The following is an 18306-nucleotide window of genomic DNA, read 5'->3' on the forward strand; positions in this document are numbered from 1 at the left end:
CTGTAATGCAAAAGCTTTTTTTTTTTTTTTTAAACAGGATACAGCTAAAGATGCACATATAAAACTACAAAGACTTGAGAACAACATTCACAAGAATAAGAAAAATAAGTTACTTTGACAATGTTCATACTAAGATCGTTACAATCATCCATCCTACACAAAAGGCAAAGGACTTTTATTCAGGAAAATACAGTCTGGAAAGATAAAAATGTAAATTAATTCAGCTAAATATTGTGCTATGACAACAGACTGGTAAGAACATAAAGTGGTTTTTGGTCTTAAGTCCAGCAATCACTCCCTTGGCAAATGCTGTGGTAGACACTGTTTATGTGAAGAGATGAGCAGGCATATGTTCACTTGTTCAAGAAGGTGGACACAAGCTGGTGTTTTCCACTGAATTTCTCTCTCAGGCAAGGAAAAGATCTCTATTCACTTGAGTAACAGTCCAGTGTGATATTAGGAACCAGGACTTCTCTAAGCCATCTTCCACTTTCCATTACAGTGCATTCCCTGGAATGATGCAGGAGCTCAAGAATTCAGAAGTACCAGCAGCCTTGGAGTCAGGGCCTGGATTGTAGCTTGTCTGTGGATAGATAGGGCCTTGTGAGCACACAGCAAATGGATGGGCCAGGTTTCAGTTATGGCTTGTCTTGGTTGCTGGTAGATGATTGTTTGGGCTCAAACACTTTGCTTGGGTATAAAAGCTGGGGCCATGACATGTGGCCATGGAGAAAAAAGGGTCAATATATTGCATATAGATGAAGGCAGTTGTCCCACTGACAGACTACTTCCTGAACACACAAATGTCACACGGATCAAGTCCGTTCCTGTCTGGCTGTAGGCCAAGCCAGTTTCAAGTCCTAGACTGCTCCCAGCTTACAGGTACTTTATACACGACCACAAGCTAAGCCAGCAGCTGCTTAGAGGGTGACCACACAGCAGGATGTGTCAGAGGAATAGCTGTACACAGGCCACAAAACTTAACCTGCTCCAGGTTTCAGATGCCCGTTTTGGAGTGGATCCAGTTTCGATAGTAAGTCACTCGTGTATAAACTCCAGGTTTATTTGGCTTGCCACATTCATCTCCCCAGCTCACTATTCCCACAAGATACCAGATTCCTCTGGAATTCGCGTGCACCAGTGGCCCACCAGAGTCACCCTAAGGAGAAAAACGTCAACAGACAAAAAAAAGTAAAGTGTTCACCTCACTCATGAACTCAAATTCTCAAATTGTTCTATTAAAATTGACAGGTATTTTTCTGAAGACCACAGCTATAATTCAAGTTTCACACAGTTTACTGACAAAACAGAGGCTCACAGCCTATGTCTAATTCAGTCTCTGCCAGTCCACACCCTCACATCTGCATTCTCACTTGTGCATTGTATATAAATCTCATGCAAACTGAAGTGCAGACTCCAGCACGTGAGCCTTGAAGCTCTTCATTTGTACCTGTCAAGATATTGAAACTCAAAAGCTTAAGATTGCCCAAAGCACATTTTGTTTCTAGAAAACATCACCTTCCACCCCACCTATTTCCCTTTTACTACTACTGAAAAAGACTTACCTGGCAAGCATCCACCTGCCCCTCCAAATATCCAGCACACAACATTCCAGGTGTTATTGCTCCACCATACACTTGTCTCCTATTACAAACCGCAGTACTTATAATTCTCACTTCTGCTTGTCGAAGCTGATTGACACTATAGCCTAGAAGGAGAAGTGGCATTAGAATTTGCAGACAGGGTAAGCAACATAAAAATTCAAAGATTAAGAGTAGCCAAATTTTCCTGCCACTTTTCTGCCATCACAGGCAAATTAAGGGAGCTACCCAGAAAATGTTTCAGGATTAAGAAGTTCTCCCCACTGCCAAAGTCCTTCACTCACTCCCAAGCATAACTCCTGTCCATCTTTCATCATCACCAGATGCTCATTAACATAATGAACAAATGGATTTTTGTACATATTTCAGTGCTGCATTCAGCTGTAGACTACATGGTATGTCCTTGCAATCATTGGAAAGATCCATTTGCTTAACTGCAGTGTAGCTTTGGGCAATCACTACACATCCCAAGGGTCTCCCATGAAACACAACCTATACAGTTCAGTGGCTCTCACAAGCAGATTTAGAGTCCCATCCTCTCTAACCTCAATGACTGATTTGACTAATTTGAAAGATGATTCATTTGAAAGCAGCTCACCCAAATCACTGGGTGAGGCACTATTTATGACCAAAGAGAGAATAACTGATGGAAATTGTCATGGTGTACCTAGAAAAAAATCTGAATAGCAAAAGAATTCATGTCAAAGCTAAACCCAGAGGGACTGGAGAATAGACTGTATTCAACCAGAGCTGTGCATGCAGCAACTAATAAAAAGCTGCTCTTAAATCCTGTAAGACTAACCTTCATTGTCTTCCCCCCATTTCCAACCCACTGACCAAACCAGGAAAAAAAAAAAAGCAGCAAAATAAGTCCAAAGGTATCTCACTGGGACATGCATCTATTAAACACCAAGTCTAAGAAACTCAAAATAAACAAAAAACCCAAAAAAGACTAACAACAATCTTCTCAGGCACATGCGTGACAGGGCACAGGGAGGCAAGAAACACTCACCATCATTCTCCAAAGCTCCCCAGCCAGTGACAAAACAGGAAGAGTTGTCTGGGAAAATGTGAGATGCTTCAGGAAGGCAGACACTGTGCACATCACTTGTGAACTCAATAGCAGAGGCAAGTTCCACGACAGCCACGTCATATTCATGATCAAGGAGATTATCACCGTATCTCTCGTGAACAATAATTCTCCGGACAAATTTCTTCTGTTTTGGAGGCCTCAGCAGAATTCCAAAGCTGGCAGTCCACCTCCGAGGATCCCTTACTCTGTAAGAAGTTTGAGGTTATACTAGAGACACACAAAACAACATCCCTAAGGGCACTTAGGTCTCCATTTAAGCATCAAAAAGCAATGTGATCGGGTTTGCCAAAGGGGAAGAGAAGAGTAAAACTTCATTATCTTTCAGCAGATACAGATATTACAGGGTAACAAAAGGTCAGGGCACCCAAGAGTCCTAAGGTCTGTAGGATCAGAGAGGTGCTGATGACTTACCCTCTAAAGCAGTGGGCTGCAGTCACCAGCCAGGTGTTACTGATGATCGATGCACCACAGCGATGGGTCCCATCGAGCTGAATGCTCGCCTGCCATGGCCATTCTCCCTCCCGCGCACGCTGCCCACCAGTTATTCTTTCCACTCCTGTGAAGGAGAATGCCTGTCTTCGTATTCCACAGCCTGTCAAAGAAAAGGCAGCCCTGCTTTAGCTGATTGAAGGCCCTCATGGCTGCAGGCATGGGTGTAACAGGGCAGAAGTCTCCATCAAGAGACAGCCTTCACCTAAAGCAGGGAAACCAAATGCCATGGTCACAAGTGTCTCAGGATCGATGCAGGGTATACAAAGAAGTTTGGTAGAGGATTCAGACCTTTTTCATTAAACCAGTTTTCAGACACACAAACCGATGTGAACTCCCATGGGAACTGAAGGCTGTGTATCTGAGACACTGACGAAAAAGGGATTTTGTCAGGTCACCTCCAGATTAGCCTTGGCAGCAGCAACAAAAAAATAGTGTCCTCTTCCCAGCAATTTACTTACAGCCACTGAGCCAACAATCAGGTATTACCCAGCTGAAAAAAGTTAAATTCAAACCAGTTAATTCTCAGAGGCCATTTGGAGATGGAAAGCTAACATGCAAAGTCTTCAAGAGCATGCAGTGGACTGACAGAGTGACCCGGGAGGGTACTCATGCTGTCTCCCAGTTTCCAGAGCAGCTCTAAGACCTCAAGGGGAAGCAAAACAGGAGGACTGAGAATCTGCCACTCTCTGGGACGGTGCCACTGCCTTGCTCTGAGTGTGGACAGCTCTTCTCCCTCTCCCACCCTCTGGCCTTTCCTTAAAGTTTAGCTCAAATCTGACAGACACCTATTGCCAAACCTTTCTTCAGGGAGGAGGAAGAAGGAGGGAATATGTTTTTTGAAGGATTCCAGCAAGAATCATGGCCCACAGCAAAACTGTAGTCCTTCTGCAGACTTGCTAACAGCAGCTCACTACATGCCCCTACTTCCAACAACCAACATTAAAGCAAGTGCTTCCCACCACCAAACCAGAATGCTTGATTCCACAAATGTAGAGAGGCAGCAAGACTGCAAGGAAATGAGCTGAAGTTTTCCCTGGCTCATACACTGTCTACTGCTCTAATATCTGCAACAAATTCTATTTTCAACTTGTATCATGAAAATATAAGGATTTTGAAAGCACAAAATGGCCAGCACTATGTCCCTGGACCTTTACTATAAAGCACTTGTACTTACAGTTGTTTAAAAGGTTATCTCCCTTTTCCTTGTTCAACTCTGGAATGAAAAGCAAAGACCACAGTAAGTTTCTCTCATATGCTACATGATCTAGCCCAGACTCTCTCCCTGTACCAGGAAACACAAATTAAATGGCTTGCACTGCTGCCTGGAGTGACAGTACAAAAAGTAGTAATTTTCTCTGTTGGAGAAGTTCAGATAAGCCTCTGTGCCTCACTGAAAGGCCATAGGATGCACCATGCTTGCCTTAGCTCAGAGCTAGCAAAAGGAGCAGATGACTGCAAGCGGGTCCAAGTTACATCTACATGTACAACATGCACAGCCAGCAAATGGCCTTTGTTCAGCTTTAGTGTGGCAAGATGGTCAGATGAGTCTTCACAAATCCTCAGTGTTGGGATTGTCTGAAGGTAAACTGCAACATTTCTAATTTCTTTCCTACAAAAACCCCTTTGTCAGAGTCTGATGGCAATCCACAACTGATTCATGGGAGAGGATTACTGCCCAGGGATGCTCACTACAGCATTCTATCGAATAACAAAGGAAATGGCAGAGGGTAGAGAAGGGAATCACCTCAGCCTTGCATTTTTTTAACAGCTTGAGGACTCTGCATTTCAGTGCCTGGTTATAAAGGCTCTTGTTTAATTTACTGTATGTCTTAGAGTTGTTTGTGAACCCATGGTCACAAAGTTGGGTCTTTTTTTATGAATCGAGTGGGACTTCTCATTCAACACACAGGGAAATCCTCTGATGCATGGAGAAGAGTTCACACTCATAAATCAATGACAATATGCTTTAGTTCTTTCCACGCTCTGTCTTCCAACTTCCCAGATTGTCAGCCTAACAGACAATTTTGAGAAGGCAAAAAATGAAAACATGAATAACCCATGTTCGCATACTAGGGTGAAACTCCTTACACTAAGATCAGCAAAGTGTGAGGAACAAATTCCAAGCTGAAAACACCAACCTAAGGCACTTGCCTGTGAGTCTAATGGTAGATTGGTCAACATTCAGGTAAGTCGATGTTGCTTTCAGCCTTCTGAGTAACACACGGTTGACTTGACCCCAGGTCGCTGCTTCACTGTCAGCAGAGGGAAATTTAAATACCAGAACAACAGATGCAAGCACTCCAACAGGATCTGGGCTACAAACCAACAAAAACAAATGGTGTAGTTCTCTTTGCCTACTAACGCCCCTGGTTCTGCTTTGTACTGCTTGCCTTCTTTATATGAGAATGGGTCTGTTCTGCACAGATGTCCAGAACAAATAGCATGGCTGTGCTCAAGTAAAGGAAGATGATGACATGTCAGCAAGCAGAAAAAGCTTCTAGCTAAGACAGTGATCAGAGGGAATTTTCTGGGAACAGTTATTAGCAGTAGAACTGAGAAGCAAAGAAGGGATCACTCCCTTTGGCCTCCAAGTGAGTCCTTATCAGCCGGACACAAGTGACAGAGGGAACACTACAGCAAATTAAAACCCTTAAACAGATATCCAGCAGGCCATTCCTAACAGCCAGTCAAAAGATCCAGTTACAACAGAAGCTAGAAAGTTCTTTTGGCATTTCTTTCCATTTAAGTCACGTGTCCGTTTATTGGCCAGTTAGATCGCTCATCTCCATACAACATTCTCAATGATTTGAGGTCACTTACTGACACTATTAAGTATCTTAAACTAACCATCTAAAGGAAAACCAACTGAAGCTTTGAGGGAGAGAGATCAGAGGAGCAGCTAAGCTGCCCCCCTGCCTAGTTGTAAAAAGTACCTGTAGTGAGAACAAGTTTGGAAGAGATCAACCTAAAAGGTGTAAAGAAGTCACTCAGACTCTATCTAGCTCCTAAGCTCTGCAATTTCTCTTGACATACACTGTGGGAGGCTTGTGGAAGAAACCAGCATCAGAAAATTATGTAGAACAGTTTAAGAAATTACTCATTCCATCTAGAGACAGGTAAAGGCAAAAAATCCCAGAAGTTCTGTGAAGGACATTTGTGGGAAGTCTGGCATTTTTTTGCTAGCTTGGGAAAAATAGTCCACAGCAGATTGAGCCTTGCAGACGTACAACTCCAAAACAAAGTAACATGGAAGAGAGGGAAGCAAGGGCTCTTACCACTGAGAGTGATACATTATTACTGCAGGGGAAACAGTTAAATCTCTAACACTGGACCCTCTACTATATCCATGTCCATGTTCCCTCCTCTATATCCTTGTATTTCGCAGTGGAATCATTGCTTCAGGCCTTTTCACAGGGAGGGGAGAACAGTCACCTCCTATCATACATCATTCAGAGGGGTAAACACCAGCTCAAGCTTACACAGGAAGAAATAATGTGAAAAAGAGCTTATTCTGCATCTCTCAGGCTGTCAGCCAGTAGTGAAGATGGGCATCACCCAATAATCCAGTTACTGTATCACATCCACAAACAACTGGTGTACAGCTAATCAATCTGCAGAAGTATAAGGCCAAGCTTCTCTTCCTTGCTGACCTCTAAGGGTAATTCACTGCTGTGAGCACTGGAGGACAGCAAAAACCAGAAAAGGCTTAGTCACCCTGCTGGTGTAACCCAAGCATAAGCAACCAGGAATGCTCCATGTGGTCAACAGGTAGGAAGAAAAGGTATTTAGCACATCCCTGCTTATTCCTGGCCTTCACATTACTTACCTTAGACTGACCACATGGGACCTGATGTATCTTTTACTTAGAAAGGACCCCCTGAATACTTCAGACATCTGTTAAAAGAAAAGACTGTGTTAAAATACACCTGCAATAAGTACATGCTTTTACAATATAACGGTCTCATGAGCCTCTGAAACACACAAAAATGCCTTCAGATCTCCACCTCCACACCAAAGCTGCCCCTAAATTTCCATCAGAGTATGTAGATCCAAAATGAACAGCTGAGTTGGCTGATTTCACTGTCCTTTCTGCTCTGTGGTTGCCAGCTCCACCATAGGCCTTCTGGAACAGACAGCACCTGTGTTTATCATCTGCACATGCAAAGTCAGCTATGCATCTTTAACCCACAACAGCAAGGTGTGAAAGGTAAGGCCAGCAATGTAGGGATGAGGCACAATCACCTCTATTTTCCATCACACATTTACAGAACTCCTCACCACAGGCCAGGTGTAAACAGAGAAGCTTTTAGTTTACCATGGTTTCAATATCTTCACTTAGGTTTCTGAACTCATCTGTAGTTTGCCTTTCATACTGAGAATTGTAGTCGACATTGGTGATTAGGAAAGATGCATTGTAATATCTGTCTTGATCTACAGAGGAGAAAAAGAAGGAAAGGTAGCTGATCATCTTTAGTACAATTCAAAGATGCACAGTATCTCATAGAACATGGCACAAGCAAGGGTCCCTGGCCCTGGCAGTGATCCAGCCAACTGTGAAATTACAGCTTTGGCAGCACTTTGGCGAAAAGGGGGTTCTGGACCATCCTGTTGCTCCATGGGCCATCTAGGAGCTGCTCTTCTTCTTTGAGGACCATCCCAAGGAGCTCCAAATTACACCCACTACAACATTTCCCTGGGGCCCATCTTCTTGTTGGCCTGAAGTGAGCACAGCAGGAGACAAAGGAGCCCTTCCAACTCAGACACATCCACTCCTCCCCAGCTGCACTCTGGCACGTCCCTGCCCCTCTGAGAGGCACGTGAGGCAAAGCTGTTTGCATCCATTCAGTGGCTGGGTTAATTTTAAAATCTGATTCTCGGGTGTATGGCAGAGAGGGGCCCTGTAACATAGAGCCAGCAAAAAGCAGAGCTGAGCTGTAGTTCTGCCACTGCTCCTTCTGGTGTCCTAGTGCAAGCCACAGCCTCGACTCTTGGCAAGCTGAGATGGCCACATGATTAATCCCATTCCAGCAGGAAAGCATTTAAAAAGCTCACACTGGTATCTCAGAGACTGTGAACGGAATGACTCAACTTCATTCATGAGGCAAGTGACTGGGAATGGAATTAATTATCTTCAAGTCATAAGCCAAGATGGTTGGACTTGATGATCTTAAAGATCTTTTCCAGTGTTAATGATTCTATGATCTGCTACTGAAACTCAGCTCTTGGCAATGAGAACTGAGTCCTGAGCTCGGAAAAGCCTAAAGCTCTGCCCTCTGTCTGGAATATTCTTAGCTAGAGGAGCCAGGCTGAGTTTCTGCAAAAACCCCATTCAGGACTAATCTTACTATGCATAGCCTGAGTACTAGACACACCTCTGGCTTATACTGAAGACTGTTATATTTTGGTCAGTCAGTGGAGACACTGGATACCAGTGGAAACACCAGGGCAAGAAACAAAAGGAGGGTTAAAACTGAAATCCCTCCTTCAAGTAAAGTATATTTCGAGTATTCTTACAGGTTTTCAGATCAATCTAGTTCTCAAACAGCATTTAGAAAGTTCTCATGTGAGTTTTATACCGGGGCAAATTGCATGCCTAAATCATCAGGCAGGACTACAGTAGCAAGTGAAACACAACATATTCCTGAAAGCTTGTAACAAGAAAATAGCAGGGCACTTACCGTGGCACAAAAGAAATGTAATCAAGCCAATGATAAGGGCTAAGCCTACTATCACCGATACAACAATGACTGCAATCTTCCATGGCTCTATGCGCCTTATTGCTCTGTCCATCTGGATCACTGCCTGTATTGAAGAAAACAACATGGAGAAATTCAACTCTAGTACAAAGACAATAGTTCATCCAGAGTCTAATCATATCTGGCACAGCTTAGCTCAGCTGAAAAACCCCACAGAATGAAGTAGGTTGGGAAGAACATCTGGACTCTGAGGGTCTGACTGTTTAAACTAAGCTCCACTAAGGCAGGTTGCTCCAAGCCTCGTCCTGTCAAGTTTTTAGTATCTCCAAGGAGAAAGATAATTCAGTCTCTCTAGATCTCTGGTCCAGTCACTGCCCATCCTCACGGCAAAAGCTTTTCCTTTATATTTAGTCAGAATTTCTTGTGTTCTAACTTGCCTCTGTTGCCTCACATACACCCCGAGAAAAGGTTGTGCAGGTATCACTAGGAGAGACAATTTCACTTCAAGAAATATAACACAGATTTCAGGTGCAGCCAACTGCCTACACAGACACTAAAACTGAACATAAATGTAATAATTCATGACTGATGAAATAACCTCTGCCCCAAGGATACTCTAGGCGACCAGAGATGCCACGTAATACATAGCTTTGGTTATATTTAGTTGGTATGAGTAGTAACATTTCTGGAGTCCCCACAGGGTTTGGGGCTTACTGCTCCAAAGCCACACATATATTGAAAGCGACCACATCCTGTCTCCTGCCAGACAATCTATAGAGAAAGAGGTGCTTGTGTGTAAATGTGACATGGCAACAAGATCCAGTAGTAACTCTCCGAAAGCCAACAGCAGAGCTGTAAAATGGTTGAGAACTTGACTCACACATCGACAAAGGCTTTTTCCTCCACTTACACCCTCCAGTGAAGCATTAAGCAACAGAACATTAGGAAAACTGCATTTTTGTGCATGCCCTCAGTAGCTTTATTGTAAGATGATGCAAAACCTTAAGCACAATTATTAGAGATCCCCAGTAATTCCACAGCACACAGTATGTGGTAATTGTCATGCCACAAACTGAGTCTCCACAACTTGGTCTGCATTAGTACAAGGTATCAGAAAAACACCTGAGATAATCTCTCAGATATCCTGGAGTGACAAATGGCAACAGTCAGCCCTCAGGAGGAGGAGGACTGGCTGGCTACTCCCCGTGCTGCTTTACACCCCCTGATCCATGCTTGTATTTCTGTGGACTAAACACTGGTTTCCCCTCTTCAGGCCTATGGCACAGTCATCTCTAAGCAAAATCTAAGATGCAGGCAGGAAGAGATAATAAGAAAGGCAGAGATAATAAGTGTTTGCAGGTTTTCTTTCTAAGGTGGAAAAGAAGAAGTCACAGTGAAAGCAGAACAGGTTACCATCAGAGGCTCCATCTCAGGAAATGAGCTGAGTGGGCCAATGAACAGTAAAGATGAGGGTCTGGTGCACAAAGCCAAGACAGTAAAAGGTAGTGAAGTGGTGAGAGAAGGGGATGGTGTTATACCCTCTGCTCTGATGAGAAGAAAACCAAGTAAAGCCACAAGCAAGAAATGGCAAGAAAAAAAAAAAAACAGGGAAAAAAATATCAAACAACCAGATAGCACTACAGAGGAAGGAGATGAGAGATCTGCAGACAGCAAGGGTGTATTCAGCAAGAAACAGGGAAGTTGGAAGGAACTTGAAGTTTAATCTCCTCATAAAATCTTGGTTTTGGCTAGTGAGAGTGCTAGCCAAATGGGCAAATTTTTTACCCATTCAAACAAGTGGCATACTGGAAAGAAAATGTTAAAACAGAGGAGCTTCAGCCAGCATCACAACTGCAGGTAGCCACAAGCAGCAGCTTAGTGTTACCAAAATATACAGGACAGGTGACAGGATCATGCCTTCTGCTTCAGTTACATGCTATGGAGAAACCCAGTATCTCTCCTTCTATTGCTCCTACTTTTCAGGAGCAAGGTCTGCTCTTGCAATGCACAGCACCAGACTGCCTCAGTTTCCTGAGTCAAGGATGCAGGGCAGTGGATAGGAGTCTGAAAACCCAGGCTGGTCAAGGTTACTTCTTTGCAAACTGCAAGTTGCAATAAGCACATAAATAACACCCACTAGAACTCAGCTGACTCCACTGAGGCCTTGACTTCTCACCATCTACACTTTCCCTGTATACACTATGCATCAGCTCTGAGGGCTTAGCAGAAAAAGAGATTTAGATAAAAACCTAAAACCAGTGGAACTGTTCTGCCTCAATTTCTTCAATATGCTGCAACCTTCCATGGAACACTCCCAAACCTATCTCACAGCCCTTCCCAGTCCCAGGGAATTGCAACTTACCTCATGGGCAATCAATTATTACCCTTGAGGGCAAGCCTCTTGGCTAATCAGAACAGCCCACTAAGGCAATATGTCTCTGCCCCTCCTTAGTAGCCACATCTCATGTGCTTTGAGAGAGGCAGCTTTTTCATCTCACTTTGCTCTCCTCACTGGAGAGCTTTTGCTTCCAGCCTCAGCCTCTCCCATCCATCTCAGTCAGACTGGTTCCCTGTCCTGCAGCTGTGCCCACTGCAATAGGCTTCCATCTGAATGGCAATTGGAGCACCATCCCTCCACTGCTCTCAGCACAGAGAACACGCAGCATAGCCCTGGTAGTGTATGGCTGACTCTGCAGATGTTGAGGCAACTGTACTCTTGGATTTTGTGAATTGTACCCCTGTATTTTGTGAATTGTATCCAGACAGATTTCCTCAAAACATGACCTTATGCCAAAGCTTAAGATTAGAAACACTGAGCATCTCCTTGCCTGTGAGACTCATGCTCTCACAGGCAGCACTGTCCTTCCAGCCATCTGTCTCTATTTCCTTTTTGTGCAAATTCCAGCTACAGCCACAAACACTGGCAGCACAGACTGTCTTCTCCTCCACCATTTCAGAACTGCTCCTTCTCCACAGGTCACACAGACTTGCAAAGGGAAACAGAAACCTTAGGAAGTGCTGTAGTGCTGAAAATAGAAACACAAGAGACAAGGAATAAAACCCTATGCCACTTCTGATACTGATTTCACTTAACATTTTTTTAAGGAAAATGTTTAAAGCATTCACATAGAATCATAAAATGGTTTGGGTTGGAATGGACTCTTTTTTAAAAATCATCTAGTTCCAACTCCCTTGCCATAGGCAGGGACACATTGTGCTTGACAAGGTTGCTCAGACTCCCACCCAGCATAGCCATGAACACTTCCAGCCAGGGATGGGGCATCCACAACTTTTCTGGGCAACCTGTTCAAGTGCCTCACCACCTTCACAGTGAAGAATTTCTTCATGGTATGTCCCAGGAGCCTCCTCTTCTCAAGGCTGAACAGCCACAATTCTCTCAGTCTGTCTTCACACAAGAGCTGTTCCAGCCCTCTGATTATTTTCACAACCCTTCTCTGGCCTTGCTCCAAAAGGTATGTGTCCTTCTTATGTTGGGCTCATCCAGAGCTCCCTCAAACTGCTGGCCACAGTTCTTTTTATGCACCCCAGGTCAAGTTGGCTTTCTGGGCTGTGAGTGCACATTGCTAGGTCGTGTAGAGCTTCTCATCCACCAACACCCCTGAGGTGTCAGCTGACATCCACGTACAGGTAATTAATTTGTATATAGATGTACCAATTAAAGTGGAAATATCTCTTCAAAATCAAAACAGTTTCCTCCCATTAGAAGGATGTTTTTGACTTCAATCTTGCTAAGTAACAGAATAGGATAAAAACTCCAAGTTTTGCAACGGAAGCACCAAGACTCACCAACTTCCGCAGTGTACAGTTACCTGTATCCTTCAACTGTAATGTCTGTGTGCAGGACCCAGCTCAGCAGCCCCCATGTTTTGTTGGCTATTTGTTTTCTATTTTACCTCACAACGATGTATGCCTAGCTCTGCTGAGACAGAGACCAGAATGGTTACTGAAAGACAATTCAGGTTATATCCACTCACTGCTTTCATTATGCATACACATTACACCTTCAACCAGCTCTTCACTCCCCTAGCCTTTTTTGCCACAGAGGGCAGGGCTGTTGTGCGCTACCAGAATAACCACCTTGACAGGGATTCCTGTGCTTGGGACATCCAGGTCCATAGTTATATAATTTAGTGGCAGGTGGATCCCCCTGTTTAGGAATTAGACATGGTCTTCTCCGCACTCTAGTAACCACGCAAATTCTGCTCCACCCAGCAACATTTAGTGGTCAGAGAAACACTGATCCTCTGTAGTGCTGATGAAAGCTTTCCACCATGGATGCATCCTTTCTTTCTTCCTGTGGCAAAGAAACACTGCTTAATAGGTATGTGTTCTCCTCAGAAGACCCTGAATACCCCAGCTGTCTGTGTGATGTCTTCCAGAGTGAGGTATTTCACACAGACTCATTTCTTGTTTCCTTATATCACTGACTTTTTTTACTGCCCAAACTCAGTAAGCTGCAGATTAGCTCTCAGCAGGGCTGACAGGGAAATTCAGGAAACACCAATGCATTCACCCGCTAGCATGAGTGAGATAACTCAAATTCCACAGGAGCAAACCCTAATAAGAGAGCAGACCCAGACTCCACTGAGATATCTCAAAAGCCAAGTCCTCTCTGCTCTTAAAACCACTTCCTCATGGTCTGCATCTGGCAGCTTTCAGTCTGCAGTGAATTAGTGAGAAGTTTCAAACCCAAGATCCTTTAGTTCAGTACAGACCTGCTTATCTTGGCAATGCTATCGGTGAACATCAAACCTCCTCCAGCAATCCATGTTCTCATTTAAAATATGCGTCATTCCCAAGGGGCCCAAGGTAATCCATGGAGACAGCAGCATCACTCCATATCACAGCTAATTTGGGTCGGGAAGAGCAAACTATTAAGTCTCCTAGTGAAAACACCTTGGCTCTGATACAAAGACTGTGATCACTAAAAAGTTATTCTGTGCTGAAAAAAAATCCTAATGCATTATTTCAAAAATAGCTATGTTATCATATAATTAAGTATTTCATGTTTTCATATAATTAGGTATTTAAAATGCACTAAAGTTGTGTTTAGAAAGAGATATATTAAATCAAACCTTGATACAAGATACTTTAATAAGTGAAATACAGCAAGAAATAATGCTACATTAATAGCATGCCCAACTAGATTTCCTTTTAGATTAATCCAAGACATGTTCTCTTGTACCAGCTCTTTACTGAAAGTGTTTTGCTATGCTCTACACAGAAAAAAAATCATGCAACCTCTTCTATGTGATCGGCTGCGGTCTTCCTATAATGCATTTATTATTACATTTTTATTATTATTATATTTATATATAATATATATATAAATATATATTATATTATATATTATTTTTATTATTATTATACCCCTGCCAACTGATAATCCAGTATTCTTGGAAGAGGCAGTGGCAGAGTTTGGGTGGCACATCTGATGAGGAGGGTCTCCACATTTATAGCCATGACCAGTTTTCCCAGTTGATGGATTCAGGTACATGCCTACTCTTCCTAGAAACAGGACCTTTCACAAGACAACTGAACAGACTAATCTGCTGGCCTGGTGAGTGTGATTTGAAAATCCAGACTAGGTCCCTGGAGCTATCTACCTTGGCAGGGTGGTTGGGAATGGTAGCAAATGAGATACATCTGGCTTTGTCCAGGAGGACTACAGAAAAAGCACAGGGCCAGAAAGCAAGACTTGCTAATTTCACTCCCATCTTTACCACAAACAACCACACCAACCTAGCACTTCTCCTGTGCTCTTGTGGCATACTCCGGACACGCACTTCTAAAAGAATGGGACAACAACCTCAGCTGCTTTGAGAACTGAAGCAGAAGAAACTAGTGCCTGCCTAAGTACTGACAGACCCTTGTTTGGATGAGGTCAGTTACCTACCAGCGTCAATTACTCAATGTTTGATATCTTCTAAAGCATTCTGATACAATGAAAGACTTCTAAACATTGAAGGGATCTGCTGAGGGAAATGAAGTGTGCGTTTTTCTATGCGTCATACTGAATCAGCTTGATCTCCCCACACCCTTGAACAGCCCACAAAAACAGTAGGTGCTGCATGCCACCCCTCTTCAGTCAGATAAAGCATCAGTAATGTATTTACCACTTACTAATTGAGCTCCTCCCCTTAACCATCCAATTTTACCAAGGTCTTGCTGCTTCCCCAGAACACAATTCAGCTGGGTAAAGACAACCGCTCCAAACACGGCTCTTGCCATTTGCTTCAAGATTCAAGGGCAGCATTCATTCTTCGGGATGTCTTAACTCAGAGCTTCCCAGCAACTATATCCATGATACCAAAATGCTGCTCATACGGGCTTCCCTGGTTATCCGATCACCTCTGCAATCCGCTCAAAAGATTTGCTGTTCCTTACTCTAGCATCCATTTTGCACACAACTGTTTGGAAATTTTGAGCTCTTTAATCATTGGGATAGAGGTAGCCTCCCATACCACTACAACAGTCTGTGGAATGTAACTCTAATGCCAAGGACTGGGATACCCTTTATCACTTTTTTTTTTTTCTACGGCTGACTGCCACAGCCAATGTCTTGGGAAAGACTCCCATGTTCTGAAACAAGTTTTAGTAGAAGGACTACTCACTACATAAAGACCTATAACCTGCATGAACACTGAGAGGCCATCTCAGTGTAAAGAAAGTGTTAAGTACATGGCCACTGGCTGCAATCAGTTTAGGATTTCTGTAACTTTTACATCATCTTTACCTCTCAGATTCCCCCTTCCAGCTGTGTTGGTCATAGACAAGTATCTTGTTCTGTTAGTTTGGCAGACACAGATTATAGCAGTAGATCTCTGCTTTCCAGCCCTCAAAAATAGCTCTGCCTGCTTCCTTTTGTCCTTCTTTGATTTCTTGAAATCTACTCCAAAAGCAAGACGCCACATAAGCAGTTATAGTCTCTGTGGGTTTTCAGTTTGATTTTCATTCCTATGCAGGGCGGGCGAAATGGTCAGGTGCCAGATTTGGTGTGTTTCCAAGCTGTTTTTGCACAGATTAACACTTCACTGGCTGCAAAGTCCATGAAAATAATCAAAAGCGCAAGAAGCTACTTTTACCAACTGTACTCAGCTCGTCCTCTAGTTCAGCAGTTGCGCCTGCAACATGTTCTAACCATGCTAGCACAAACGGTGGGTCGTCAGGGCAGCGTGAGGTGACTCTCACCTGCTCTCAACACAGGCCACCTTGATTTGCCATACTGTGCTGTAGATGAGCTGAAGGATTCTCAGAAAAAAAATGCATTTTGGGTGAGGAGAAAGGCTGAAATATCAGAAGGATTACCGGTGCATAAAAGGCAGATCAAATCAGAAGCAAGCTCAGAAGTAGTGCCATTCTCCCCATACCCTCGGTCGAAGCTCAAACTGCCTTATAAATCTACACACGATTTGGCCTTGCTGCCCAAAATACCAAGAAGCAAGCCAGAAGCTTGTGGCACTCACCTCTGGGTACCACTGAGAGGTCAGCAAGAAACTCTTCTCTCTGGGAGATCCACTGTCCTGAACACTGCAACACACTGTGCAGCATCTCAGCATAGACTTGAGGCTTTATCTCCCGAATTAAGAAAGAAAGGAGTCATAGGCAAGTCAGAACAAACAAGTCCAGCAAGTCTCAGTGACAGAGGCTTACCCAGTAGCATGATTCCTCCCCTAAAACAATAACAATACACTTCTTTCATCACACCTTTCATCCAGGAATCCCGAAGCCTTTTCAGAGCATTAGCTACACCCTGCAACACCCCAAATCAGAAGAGCCATGAAAATTTTGCAAGGACGCAGAGTTTATTTCCTTCTTTGGTATAATTAAGAACAAATCAGAAATTGTGGGAAGGACCTATGCAGAAAATTTGCATGTTCAAGAGAATATTCAGTCCTAGGCCAGGTATGGAGCTGACAAACTGATGCAGAATCAACGGTATGTGCCTCTTAACTCCCTTGAACTTCTTTGAAATTGGTCATTTGGCCAGAAAAGAATTTGCCCTCATAACAACAGCTAAATTCAATTTTTTTATTCTCCCTTAACTCCTTAGATGATAATTTTAATTGTGGTCACCTAGCTACACACACATTTCTGTCATGGAAAAATTCTTCTATGTCATAAACATGTGTGAAGTAAATATTTTCAGGTTGTCTAAATAAGTTCTACTTGTGCTAGTGACAGCAAGTTAGCTGGCAAAAATCAACACAAGCTCAAACTCTAACCTAAAGTAGCATTTCTGAGCCTTCAAATTTAAGTTTTTTCAGTACTTATAAACTTACTAGAAGATGTATGTGACTACATAGCATGACATACATATTTCTTTCAGAAGGAGAATAAAGACAGACCTCACAACAAGATACGAGTGGCACACATTTTCTTTGCTTTACTGCAATAAACTTTCTAACCTCTAGGGACTCTTTTCCTCCACCTTAATGACCTCCATTTGACCCCTCTACAGCTCAGGGATCACCAGCTTAGTAACACGCTGATGCAAATACACCTTACATGGCTGGAGCTCTTCCTTCCACCTTACATAAATCCACAGCCAAGTAACAGGAAGACTGCCTTTTGGAGAATGCCAGTTTCTTTTGAATGAAGCATAAGATAAAGATAAGCCTCAGCTTCTCGTAATTTGGATTCAATGTCTCAGCATAATTTGTTACAAAAGATGACGAATACAGTTGTTAATGACACATTTAATGTAATTGCTTCTCAATTCTTTAACTGGAAGCTGCGTTGCCATCCCATATAGGAACACCTGAGTCAGTCCAGATGTGCAAGAGAAATGCAGTCAGAAGCCTAGCTAGAGGGTGACAATTTCCAGGGTAAAGTATCAAGTGTCACATGATTACCTGGCCTGCATGTAGGTGATGCAAAGACATTCATTCCAGGCACCCCATGATCCTCAGACACAGAGCTCTGCCTTGTGACTTGATTGTGCCATAGGTGGAAGAATGTACAACGCAGAGCCCTCATGGCAATACTCACATAGTCTCACCTTCAGGCAAAAACCTGCTGCTGCATAAAGAAAGAGGTTAAACTGAGGATGCTTTTTTTGGGCACTGAAAAGCTCCTCCAGGCCAAATTTCATGGCAATTACTAAATAATATGATAATTCTGGTCAATGGTCCCCTCTCTGTACAAGATGTTCAAGTTTCTTCTTTTACTGGCAATAACTCCCTGCAACAAAAAGCTCATACGAGAAAAAGGGACAGGCAATAGTCACAAGTGGTTCCATTGCCAGGTACCAAACAAGTTAGGATCCTGATTCCAGAGACAGTCTTCTTATGTGTCCTTTGGTGCTACACTGCAACACTTAAGAAAAAGCCTGGAAATGTTAGTAAATGCTGGGAAGGAGGCAGAGGTTGTATCCCATCTGGATACCACATAAAAGAAAGAA

General features: G+C 43.2%; 1 protein-coding gene across 6 annotated transcripts in view; it reads right to left on the reverse strand.

Annotated features, from left to right (window-relative positions):
• Positions 1-152: 152 nt before the first annotated feature.
• Positions 153-18306, reverse strand: part of LOC111927798 (transmembrane protease serine 11E) — a 43184-nt gene continuing 25030 nt past the window's right edge. For 3 of the 6 annotated variants that reach the window (XM_086891638.1, XM_086891639.1, XM_086891640.1), the window contains exons 3-11: positions 8865-8988; positions 7502-7617; positions 7013-7080; positions 5338-5501; positions 4361-4399; positions 3106-3286; positions 2614-2879; positions 1566-1708; positions 153-1159 (exon numbers count right to left, since the gene is read on the reverse strand). In XM_086891638.1, the coding sequence (XP_086747764.1) occupies positions 998-1159; positions 1566-1708; positions 2614-2879; positions 3106-3286; positions 4361-4399; positions 5338-5501; positions 7013-7080; positions 7502-7617; positions 8865-8976 (1251 nt within the window). In that variant the 5' untranslated portion in view covers positions 8977-8988 and the 3' untranslated portion in view covers positions 153-997. Of the gene's footprint in view, positions 1160-1565; positions 1709-2613; positions 2880-3105; positions 3287-4360; positions 4400-5337; positions 5502-7012; positions 7081-7501; positions 7618-8864; positions 8989-16369; positions 16500-17758; positions 17925-18306 lie in introns of those variants that run through there. The other 3 variants (XM_086891637.1, XM_023924766.2, XM_086891641.1) reach the window with 3 other exon arrangements.

This window comes from Cyanistes caeruleus, chromosome 5 (assembly GCF_971803275.1).
Source record: "Cyanistes caeruleus chromosome 5, bCyaCae1.hap1.1, whole genome shotgun sequence".
Taxonomy (NCBI): Eukaryota; Metazoa; Chordata; class Aves; order Passeriformes; family Paridae; genus Cyanistes; species Cyanistes caeruleus.